At 39.9% G+C, this 11,130-nt stretch overlaps 1 protein-coding gene across 6 annotated transcripts in view; it reads left to right on the top strand.

The window, feature by feature from the left end:
• LOC132900991 (cGMP-dependent 3',5'-cyclic phosphodiesterase) overlaps positions 1-11,130 on the top strand; it is a 542,454-nt gene that overhangs the window by 171,635 nt on the left and 359,689 nt on the right. For 2 of the 6 annotated variants that reach the window (XM_060943412.1, XM_060943410.1), the window contains exons 1-3: positions 4,099-4,125; positions 4,408-4,468; positions 10,649-10,738. In XM_060943412.1, the coding sequence (XP_060799395.1) occupies positions 10,685-10,738 (54 nt within the window). In that variant the 5' untranslated portion in view covers positions 4,099-4,125; positions 4,408-4,468; positions 10,649-10,684. Of the gene's footprint in view, positions 1-3,888; positions 4,126-4,407; positions 4,469-10,648; positions 10,739-11,130 lie in introns of those variants that run through there. The other 4 variants (XM_060943407.1, XM_060943409.1, XM_060943411.1 and 1 more) reach the window with 3 other exon arrangements.

The raw sequence follows: 11,130 nt of genomic DNA, 5'->3' as shown, positions 1-11,130 counted from the left end.
AGACTCTGTGAAAATGCTGAACACTGATTAAACTCTTTGGCAAATGAAAATCTATCGGAGAGGGTTCAAGTATCAACATGATTGTGTGTGTGTGTGTTTTGAATTTGTACGCTCTTCAAAAACTGTTATAAATCTATATTTCAATTTGTTGGAATAGCTGTTTGATTCAGACCACACACAAAGAGCCTACACACACGTGCACGCACACAGACACACACACACACACACACACACCGAGAAAGAGAGAGAGAGCAGGATCTAGGATCACCATATTGTTGCTTTGCTGAATAGCTTTAAGCATAAATGATATTGTCTTACTGATATGAATATTACTCATTGTCCTCAGTATACTGAGGACAATGAGTAAATTCGCACTATAAATGTAAATTCATGCCTCATTGAGACACATTTTGTCCAAAAAATAAAACCTTGGACCTTGGTACGAATCATATCATGAGTATGTCCACTAGGGGGGAGTCAGGCATGAACGAACCCAGGATATACAGGGAAAAAAGGAGCTATAATAGAGTAATGGAGTGAAGAAGCAAACTGATGGATGTGATAAAATAGCAATTTAGTGATTTACACTTATACTTTATCATCATGTCATTGTTTCTGTAATGTCTTTAGATTCTTGTAAAAGTGTCTATAGTGTAAAGTTTAACTCTCATGATAATTATGATTTGGGTACTAGTCGAGTATTTGGGTTGCATCTCAAACCCAAATCTACTTTCCTGCTCAACTAAAGAACGACAGCGAAGGGGAAAACACACCAGGGTTTCATTCAGACACATTCATTTCACAATGTGAATACGTGAACGTGAGCACAAATGTGAATATTAACACAAACGTGAATGCGAATGTAAAAATTTAGCTCATTTTTATATTACTGTATATTTTTAGCTTTTAATAAGTATATATTGTTTTATATTGTTTTATAGTTACAGTAATCTTTGTGATGCGCAGGCGATCATATATTCATGCAGCCTGCGCACTATAAATGTAAATTCTTCTTCTTCCTCTTATTATTATTATTATTATTATTATTATTATTATTAAAATGAACATGAACATTAAAGCTAATATTAACAGGGACACAGAAGTGAAAATTAAACTGAACATTAAGATCAACATGAATGTGAACATTAACACAAACATTAACATGCACACAAATATGAAAATTAATGTGAACATCAAGGCTAACTATAACACAAATATGAATGTGTAAATTAACCTGAACATTAACATCAACATGAATGTGAAAATTAACGCGAGTACTAACACAAACATGGATGTGAAAATTAACACAAATGTGAATATGTATGTGAAAATTAACAGGAACATGAAAGCTAACTGTAACAACTTTCATGTTGGGGCAGCGAGGAACTGGGAGACAGGCACGAAAGTTCAATGTGCATTTAATTTTTACACTGCACTTTTTAGTGCTTTGATCATATGCACAAACACAACCATGTGTTGGGGAACACAGCTCTCTCTCTCTCTCTGTCATTACTGACCATCTGAAAGACATACAGACACATATTGATAGACAGCCAGTAATTCAACACAGATATAACTCATCACCCGTTATCACCTGTTCAACCTGACTCCTTGCAGTTCATAGCTGACGCTTGACCACATCCTTGCTGCAACATACCCCCCACCACCCAACTCAGGGGAGGGAGCCATCTGGCCTGCAGTTAACCCCCCCCCCCCCCCCCCCCCCCCCGCCGCTGGCAGGAGAGATAATCTGCCACCAGCATCTGTGGCCCCAGCCTGTGGACCACCTCAAGCTTGTATGGCTGGAGAGCTAGATACCAACAAGTGATCCACACATTGGTATCCTTCATGCAGTGGAGCCACTGGAGTGGGGTATAGTCAGAGCAGAGGATGAAAATGCATCTTAGCAGGTAGTACTAGAGAGTGGGGACTGCCCACTTGATGACCAGACACTCCTTCTCTGTGGTGCTGTACTTACTCTCCTGCATTGATAACTTGCAGCTGATGTACAGCCCCAGGTGCTCCTTCCCCTCCACACTGGGGACAAAATGGCCCCCAGCCCTCTGTCTGATGCATCAGTCTATAAAACAAAATGAAGAGAAAAGTCAGGAGAATGCAACGGTAGGCTCCCCACACAAAACTGCTTTAATTTTAGCAAAAGCCCGTTCACATGGCTCTGTCAACTGCACTGGATCTAGTGTCCCTTTTTTAGTGAGAACAAAAAATTAGGCATGCCAGCTCCAGGAATTGCATTTTTGTTCTTAGGTCTCGGACAGGCTGCAATTGCTGCAGTCTTATCAATTTAGGGATGCACCTGCCCATGATTCAAGTGGAAGCCGAGATACTGTACTTCCACCAAGTACTGCCCATGATTCAAGTGGGAGCCAATATGGGCAGCTGCGCACCACCACCCCGGGGGAGTCTCTGTGTGGTGCTCTATGAGGCTTGCGCAAGCAGGAAAGGGCAAAAACACATTATCTCCTGAGTCAGGATTTCTTTCGGTATCCTGACTCAGGAGATAATGCAGAAGAATGCCTCTGCAACACTACGTGTAGAGATATTGCGACGAGGCACTGCTTCCGGGTATTGCATTGTATGCACTATGACTAACACAAAGCGATATCCTCGTGCAGCTCGACCTAATGGCCCGACAAGGTCCATGCCAATTCTCTCGAAGGGGAGTTCGATCAGAGGTAGAGGGTGCAATGGCGCTTTTGGGGTAGCTGTTGGATTTATCAGCTGGCATTCATGACAAGCCGCACACCACCTGCGGATATCAGCGTGAATCCTTGACCAATAGAAGCGGCCCATGAGATGATTGAGTGTCTTATCCTGCCCTAAATGTCCAGCCATAGGATTATGATGAGCTGCATGGAATAAAAATTCTTTATGGCTCTTTGGGACCAACAAATGTGTCGTCTCTCCTTTAGTCTGAGCATCCTGCTTCTCTCAATATAATCTGTGTGTTATCACGAGCACAAATGTGAAAATTAACGTCAACATTAACATGAAACTTAATGTGAACTTAACATGAGCATACATTCAAAAAAATAATTGTACCAAAAACGTTGACTTTGAGTATTTCAATTCCATGAAGTTTTTCCATGTAATTTTATTAGGCAAGTTCAATGTAAGGGTCCCATTTAATTCAAAGTGTTTCTACCATGCCTTAATTATGCATATCAAATAAACTTTCAGCTTTACCAATTTCAGTTACAATTTACTTGAAAATAATGCTTCATGTTTATTGGGGCCAAGAATCTTTTTTTTGAGTGTACTCTCTCTCTCTCTCTCTCTCTCTCTCTGGCATGTCACTACAGTGACATGGCCACTCTGACTTCCAGTCAGAGTTTCTCAGGACAATTATAGTCGTGGTTTCCTGTTGCCTTCTCCTGGATCAAACAATCATTCACACCTATGGGTAATTCAGAGTAGCCAGATTAACCGAACTGAATGTCTTTGGGGAAACCAGAGCAGAACACGCAGACTCCACACAGAAAGGCCCCTGTCAGCCTATGGGCTCGAACCCAGACCCACCTAGCTGTGAGGTGATAGTGCTAATCACTGCACCACCGGGCCGAACATGGACGTGCTTGTGATATAATGCAATGACTGTTACTGAGTGTAACATTGAAATACAAAGAACACAAGTGAATCAGGGTGTATTAATTAGTATAATTAGTAAACACGTATATACTAATTAGTAATTAATTAGTATATTCGTGTTTGTTTTCTAAATGAGCAAAAATATATTAAATACGACATTAGTGTGTTCTACTCTACAGTATATGTGTACAGAGAGAGAGAGAGAGAGAGAGAATGTTAGGGCTTTAGGACCCTGAGCATTGGTGAACATTGGAGGCTTTTATTCTCCAAGTAGATGTGGTGAGTGAGAGAACGAGGGAGAGAAGAGGAGAGGAATGAGTGTGTGTGGAGTCAATGCACTACCTGCACTCATTCAACACACACACACACCAGAGGCTGTGTGTGTGTATGCTAGGACGAATGTTTGTGTGTGTGTGTGTGTGTCAGTTTGAGACTCTGAAGTCTTTCGGTGTTTCATCCTGAGCTCTGAGCAGGTTGGAATGACATGAACATCCAGGAGAGGAAGAGAGGGAGAGACCTGTAAGATCTCTCTCTTACACACACACACACACACACACACACCAGCAGACAATAAGTGAGGAACACCTGAAAATAACTTTGTGTGTGTGTGAATCTTTAAGACTGTTTGTGTGTTTGTTCTCTCTCTCTCTCACACACACACACACACACACACACACACACACACACACACACACACACGTTAACAGCTGGACAGAGGTGAATGAGTGAGACAGAATGAAGAGACAGCAGCACGCTCATCTGTCCTGCTGCGTGTTCTCACTGCACTCATTTATTTTTCAGACGAGGACAGCAAGTCTTCCTGAGAACCAACGAGCCGCCTGTGTCCTCACATGCCTTTCAGGTAAGACACTCGTTCTTTCTCTCTCTCTCTCACACACACACATATCATCCGTCTCTTTTATATCTCTTCATCATCCATCCATACACCTCTATCATTCTATCTTTCTTTTCTTACACTTTGACTTGTGTCTCTCTCTCACCTTCTTTCTACTCTCTCCATCATTTCCATTCATCTCTGTCTCCTTTTCTCTTTTTCTTAGTCTATATTCATTTTTGTACATCTCTTTTCTCCTTCTTTTTCTCCTTCCATCTCTCACTGTTTTCTTGCAGGCTTTTTGTCTTCATCTTGAGGGTCTCTGTCACTTTCTTTCCCTTGTTCCTGTCCTCATTCTTTCTCCATCACCCATTCCTCCAGCTTTCGCTTGTCTCATTCTGTCCATCTTCTGCTTTCCACCTCCATCCTCAACCTTTCCACACTCTTTATATATCTGTAGCTACCTGTATTTTTCTCTCTCTGTCCTTTTCTGAATCATTCTCTTATTCTCATCTGTCCATCCCTCTGTCCTTTCGGCATTTGTCTGTCATTTGCTTCTTCTATACTAATGGAGAAATAGATTTCTCCTTCACCAATCTCATCATCTCTCTCTCTCTCTCTCTCTCTCTCTCTCTCTCTCTCTCTCTCTCTCCACACTTCTCTCCATTTTCCTGTCTATGATATTTATTTGCCTTTATTTCCCTTTCACTCCCCATGTTCATCTCTCTTTTTTGTCTCCCCATCTGCTTCTTTTTTCATTCTTTATCTCTCCAGCTTCCATTTTTCTTCCACCACATCCACTTCTATTTCTTATTTCCTAAATTCTTGTTTTCTGTACTCTGTTTCTTACTTTAGCAACTGCACTTTGTCTTCTAAAACACACACACACACACACACACACACACACACACACACACACACACACCTGTCCTGTGTCTTTTGTTACCTGTCACTTGCTGTAACAACAGATCAAATGGAGAAGGAAGGGACAGAAAAAGTGAGAGACAGTAACAGGTGCGGATAGAAAAAAACAGGAAGATAGATCGATAGAGAGGCAGAACAGATGGACATATCCCACATTCCTGAGAATAGATATGACACATTCTACACATCAGTGGTCATGTGTGAAATGCTGTGCTCTGATTGGCTGAGAGCTGTGAGGATGAGGATGTACAGCACGTGTTTTATTTGCTGATCGGAGACGATGTAGTTTAAAGATGATGAGAATTAATGCCGTGTGCTGGGAGTGCGCTACTGTCCAAGAGGGACTGCGTGTGTGTGTGTGTGTGTGTGTGTGTGTGTGTGTGTGTGTGTGTGTGTTATATCTTAGTGATGACCAAATGTCCTTTACTCTAAATAAATTCTAAGAATTTATAAAGCATAAAGAACAAACACCAAATGTCAAAAATAAAATACAGAAAAGCAAGAAATAATAGATATAAATATTTTTTGAAAAAAAAAATATCAAAAATAGTGTGCAAATAAGTAAAATAATAACCATAACATGTAAAACATTAAGGTAAATTAAAGGTAAACAAACAGTGTTGAGCTTTTTAAAAAATTTTTATTGATTTATTTTTTTGGATAGAGCCTGAGAAATGTTGACTGGCAAGTTTGTAGATCTTGGCTGTGTAATAATGTATTATAAACATAGTAACATATGAACAAATAAATAAGCATAAATAAACATATGTACAAAACATAAATGTTATAAATAATGTTAGTAGATATTAACACAAAGCAAAATTCAACAATTTTTGGATGTTAATGCTAATTGCTAATGCTAATCGCTAATGTTAAAGTTCAGGCTCGGTCCCAAGTAAGAATTTTTAGCTCGCAGTAACAGTAAGTTCTTATGTTTTTCAGGCATTCCAATAATATTTTATATAAATTATAATATCTCTCACATTGTTGGACATTTTATTTAAAAAATAAATATTACATTTTATGCAGCAATATTGGGACATTTTTTATGTTCAGAATATGTTCATACAGCTTGGAATATTTCCATCATATCAGATTATTATTATTATTATTATTATTATTATTATTATTATTATGTTGTCATGAATCTGAGCTAGAGTGCAAACTGATATTGGACATTAATCTGATCCCAACATTGTCATGGTAACTGAGTGACTCCCAATTATGTGAGCATCAGAAGATGGTGGTGTGTTTGAAGCAAATTATGGGTCGACATCACAAGTGTTTTTGTAAAACATTCAGTGCGTTCAAGGAATAAATGAGAAAATGCAACCAAATCGATTCAAAACTGTTTACTTTGGTATTGATATTCACTTTGAATTTGTGTATTATTATGAAGTCAGAATGCTGAATTTTGTTTGGTTGTGTGTAGATGTGTTCATGAGAAAATTCCAAATGGAAGGAACCGTGTTTATGATTTGTCACACAACATTGCTGTTTCTCAGTTTATTACAGCACAACCAAACACAACCCATAACTCTAACATGTAACACAAGTTACATGTTAGAGTTATGGGTTGTGTTTGGTTATGCTGTGTGTTAATGTTACGAATTATGTTATGGTTTATGTTAGGTGTTAGAGTTATGAGTTATGTTATGTGACAGAAACTGTGTACACTAATTTGTAGTGATATAAAGCTACAATACAGTAATCTGTGTGTGTGTGTGTGTGTGTGTGTGTGTGTGTGTGTGTGTGTGTGGTCAACAGACCTTTGCGCATGATTCCATGTTCAAATTGCCATGGCTGGTTTGCAAAAGATTTGCTCTGTGTGTGTGTTTTAATTCCAATGGAGCTGCCAGGTTCCAATCAGGTTGTGAAAGGCTTTGATTAAAATGTCGCCTGGAGGATTTTGTGTTCTCTCTCTCTCTCTCTCTCTCTCTCTCTCTCTCTCTCTCTCTCTCTCTCTCTCTCTCTCTGTCCTGAAACTTTATGAGGTGATTCTCTGATCCCAATATCTCAGGAGAACCCCTTATGTGGGATTTCAGAGACTTAGGTTGTGTGTGTGTGTGTGTGTTGTGTGTGTGTGTGTGTGTGTGTGTGTGTGTGTGTGTGTGTGTGTGTGTGTGTGTGTGTTAAACTGACGGATGTATTCAGTTCCCCATGTACAAGTCAATGATGAGTTTCTCAATAAATTGAATGTTTTCAATACACACACCCAGTACCTAATTAACTGCCTACAGTAAGTACACACACACACACACACACACACACACACACACACACACACAGAGAGAGTTGGGGTTTATGACCTTACGTGTGAGTATGACTCATGCCACCTTTTTATTGAGGTATACCTAATGAAGTGTGTGTGTGTGTGTGTGTGTGTGTGTGTGTGTGTGTGTGTGTGTGAAAGACATTTTCTGTCTGAGAGTTATCTTAATTAATTTATTTAATAATTAGACACAAATTTGCCAGTTTGTTAATTAATAACTTATTTTTTATTTTTTATTTGTAATATTAGCATTTTATATCTTTAGTCATATCAGTTATGATTTTAACGTTTACACTCTATGATGTTAATATTTTTATTGAACTTTAATATTCTCACACACACACACACACACACACGCGCGCACACACACACACACGCACAAAATTGGAAAAAATATGCATGGAACAAGAAATAATACATTGATTTTTTTTTTGAGTTTTTCCATTTTAATTACATTCAATAAAAGAAGGAGGGCACCTCCAGAGTTGCAGGAGGTGTAACTGTGGGCATGGTGGTGACCAGTGGCCCAGAGATAGCAGCCTTAAGATGCACATGGGAAGTTGGGGTGAAGTGTCAGTGGTGAGGTTGAGCCAGCTTGTAGGTCACCTCAGTGCCTCTCCACAGGATCTTGTAGGGGTTGATATACCTGCTACTCAGTTTTTTGCACCCCTCTAGATTTCTGTAGTCCTTTGTGGCCAACCATACTCAATTGCCAGGGTTGTACTGTGGGGCCCCCACTCTGTGGTGATCTGCAAACATGCCACATGTTCGAGTAGTTGATGAGTGTTTTACCAGATCTATTCACTTCGTCTGAACCATTTGTCCATGACTGGGGAATCGGTGATGTTAGCGTTTGAAGGAAACGGGGGGCTGGTACCCCAGCACACAATGGAATGGAGTCAGGAAGGTGGAGGAGTGACACAGAGAATTTTGGGCAGACTCCATCCAGGGTCCATTCTTTGGGGAAGCCATGGCCTAATGGTTAGAGAAGCAGCTTTGAGATCAAAAGGTCGCTGGTTCGATTCCCTGGACCAACAGGACTGGCTGAAGTGCCCTTGAGCAAGGCACCTAACCCCCAACTGTTCCGGCAAGAGTGGTGGCGTACCTTGTGTCTGATTAGCCAAAGGAAAGCTGATGATGTGATCATCATCATCAGAAACAAAACAAACAAAAAACTTGCCCAAGGAAGGAACTGTGCCCATTTTGCTGGGTATTCTAAGCAGAGGCATCTTAGGAATCACTCAGTTTCTTGGTTGGCCCCCTGCACTTGGCTATATGACTGTGGGTGGTATACTGAAGTTAGCTGGACCAGACTCATGATCCCTAACTATCTGAGATCCCATAGTAAAGGAACACATGGTTGAACACTAGTTCTGCCATCAAGAAGGCTGCAGGGAGGTTTTGGGGGATTAGCCGGGGGGACTTCGGTGGACTCTGACCATGATGGCAGTGTTTCCTCTTAATTCAGGGAGGACGGTGATGAAATCTATAGCGATATGAGACCATGAATGTTGAGGAATGTGCCCAAGTTATCAGTCATCCCAGCAGGTCATTTGGAAGTCCTGAAGGTCCTGTTTGGGGGACACGTGGTGGGAACATGATGGGTTGGGTTCTCTCTGATCTCCATTTTGATATCCCAGCTGATCGCATGGATGAAACATAAGGAGGGGAGTAGAGCAGACCGTTGGTAAAACTGTGTCATGTTACAAGTCACAAATCACCTTCTGATGTTGTGAACCAAAATAAAATGTTTCAAATTGTTTAGTTCACAAATGAAAAGCTTCATATGAAATTTGGGTTCAGGTGAATGTCAGCGATGATTCAGGCGCAAATCTGAGAACAATTTCAACTCGTCGTATAGAAAATTTACTAAAGAATGACAGAATGATTAATTTCATTGATGCCATTTATGAATTCTCAAATCTGATTGGTCAGTAGCTCTGCATCCTTTTTATATCACAGTGTGCCTCAGACTGTAGCTCTAGCCATGACATGAATCACAAGTTTATATGAATGCACTCGTTCTAATTATGTTATTGTTCTTTCGTAACAGCTCTTTCACAGGGACTCGTACAGCAGACCATGAAAGTCAATTAAACATCTTACGGAAAAACTTCACAACACTGATTACGATTGCACGCGTTTTAAATGCATTTATGTGGAGCGTCTGCTGTACCTGTTCCTGTGAATGAGCTGTTCCTCGTCTTACACAAATATTTCAATAATACAGAAACTTATTGTAATGATGAAGTGTGTGTTTGGTGTGTGTTTGCTCTTAGAGGTGTTCAAACTAGTCCAGGTCTTTATGTATTTATAAGACGCAGAGCAAAAGAAAGGGAGAAGGTGAACAGTGGGGTGGATGAGTCAGATTACCAGGAGGAACTCCAAGAAGAAGAAGAAGAGCATAGTTTTTATTTAATCAGAATAATGAAAGTTATAATAATGTAAACAAGAGTAATAAATACGTATGGTGTGAAAAACAGAAAAAAAAATAAAATGGTGTTTAGATTACTACAATATTTTATTAACATATTTTAAGCATAAAAATCATTCTTAATGGCATTTTGATTATTTTTCATAAAAACAAGGTTTTGTTAAATCCGTAATAAAATAATGTATTACTTTGCTTAATCCACTGTCACACACAGCTGCCTACACACAGACACACACACAAAACAACTGAAGAGAAAGGTCAAAGGTCAGACAGAAAAAGGAGCTGCTTCTGTCAGTTCTCTTTTGTGATTTTGTATGTATATTTCTGTGTGCGCGCACGTCTACCCTTAAGTGACATGCGCCTCAGCACTGTTTTACAGATGCGTCTCACTTGTCTCGTCTCATCTTGTCTTTGCCCATGTCTTTGGGACTTCAATCCTCAACACGTCCTTCGTTAATTCATTCCTTCTTCCACTTGTTCCCTCTTTTACTTGTTCTCTCGATCTTTCAATCACTCGTTCCCTCGTCCCCTAGTTGCCTCCTCCTTTCTCCATTATTATCTTTTTGTCCTTTAACAGTGCTGAGTGTCAGTAGCTCACAACTGCACCATTCCAATGCAGAGGCAGCGAGGCCACGATTCGTCCGACACACACCGTGTTAGCGTCCAGGTATGTCTCTCTCTCTCTAACACACACACACACACACACCCTCGTTCTTTGAGTCTTCGTTTCCGTTTTATATCTGACCTCAGTGGTGCATGTTCTTCTCTCAAACTGTGTGTGTGTGTGTGTGTGTGTGTGTGTGTGTGTGTGTGTGAGATCCCATGTAACCATGATACAGTGGTGCTTGAAAGTTTGTGAACCCTTTAGAATTTTCTGTATCTCTGCATAAATGTGACCTAAAACATCATCAGATTTTCACACACGTCCTAAAAGTAGATAAATAGAACCCAGTTAACAAATGAGACAAAAATATTATACTTGGTCATTTATTTATTGAGGAAAATGATCCAATATTACATATCTGTGAGTGACAAAAGTATGTGAACCTTTGGTTTCAG

Source organism: Neoarius graeffei, chromosome 16 (genome assembly GCF_027579695.1).
Source record: "Neoarius graeffei isolate fNeoGra1 chromosome 16, fNeoGra1.pri, whole genome shotgun sequence".
Classification (NCBI taxonomy): domain Eukaryota; kingdom Metazoa; phylum Chordata; class Actinopteri; order Siluriformes; family Ariidae; genus Neoarius; species Neoarius graeffei.
The sequence above is the reverse complement of the archived record's forward strand: the minus strand, read 5'-3'. Positions and strand labels throughout refer to the sequence as shown.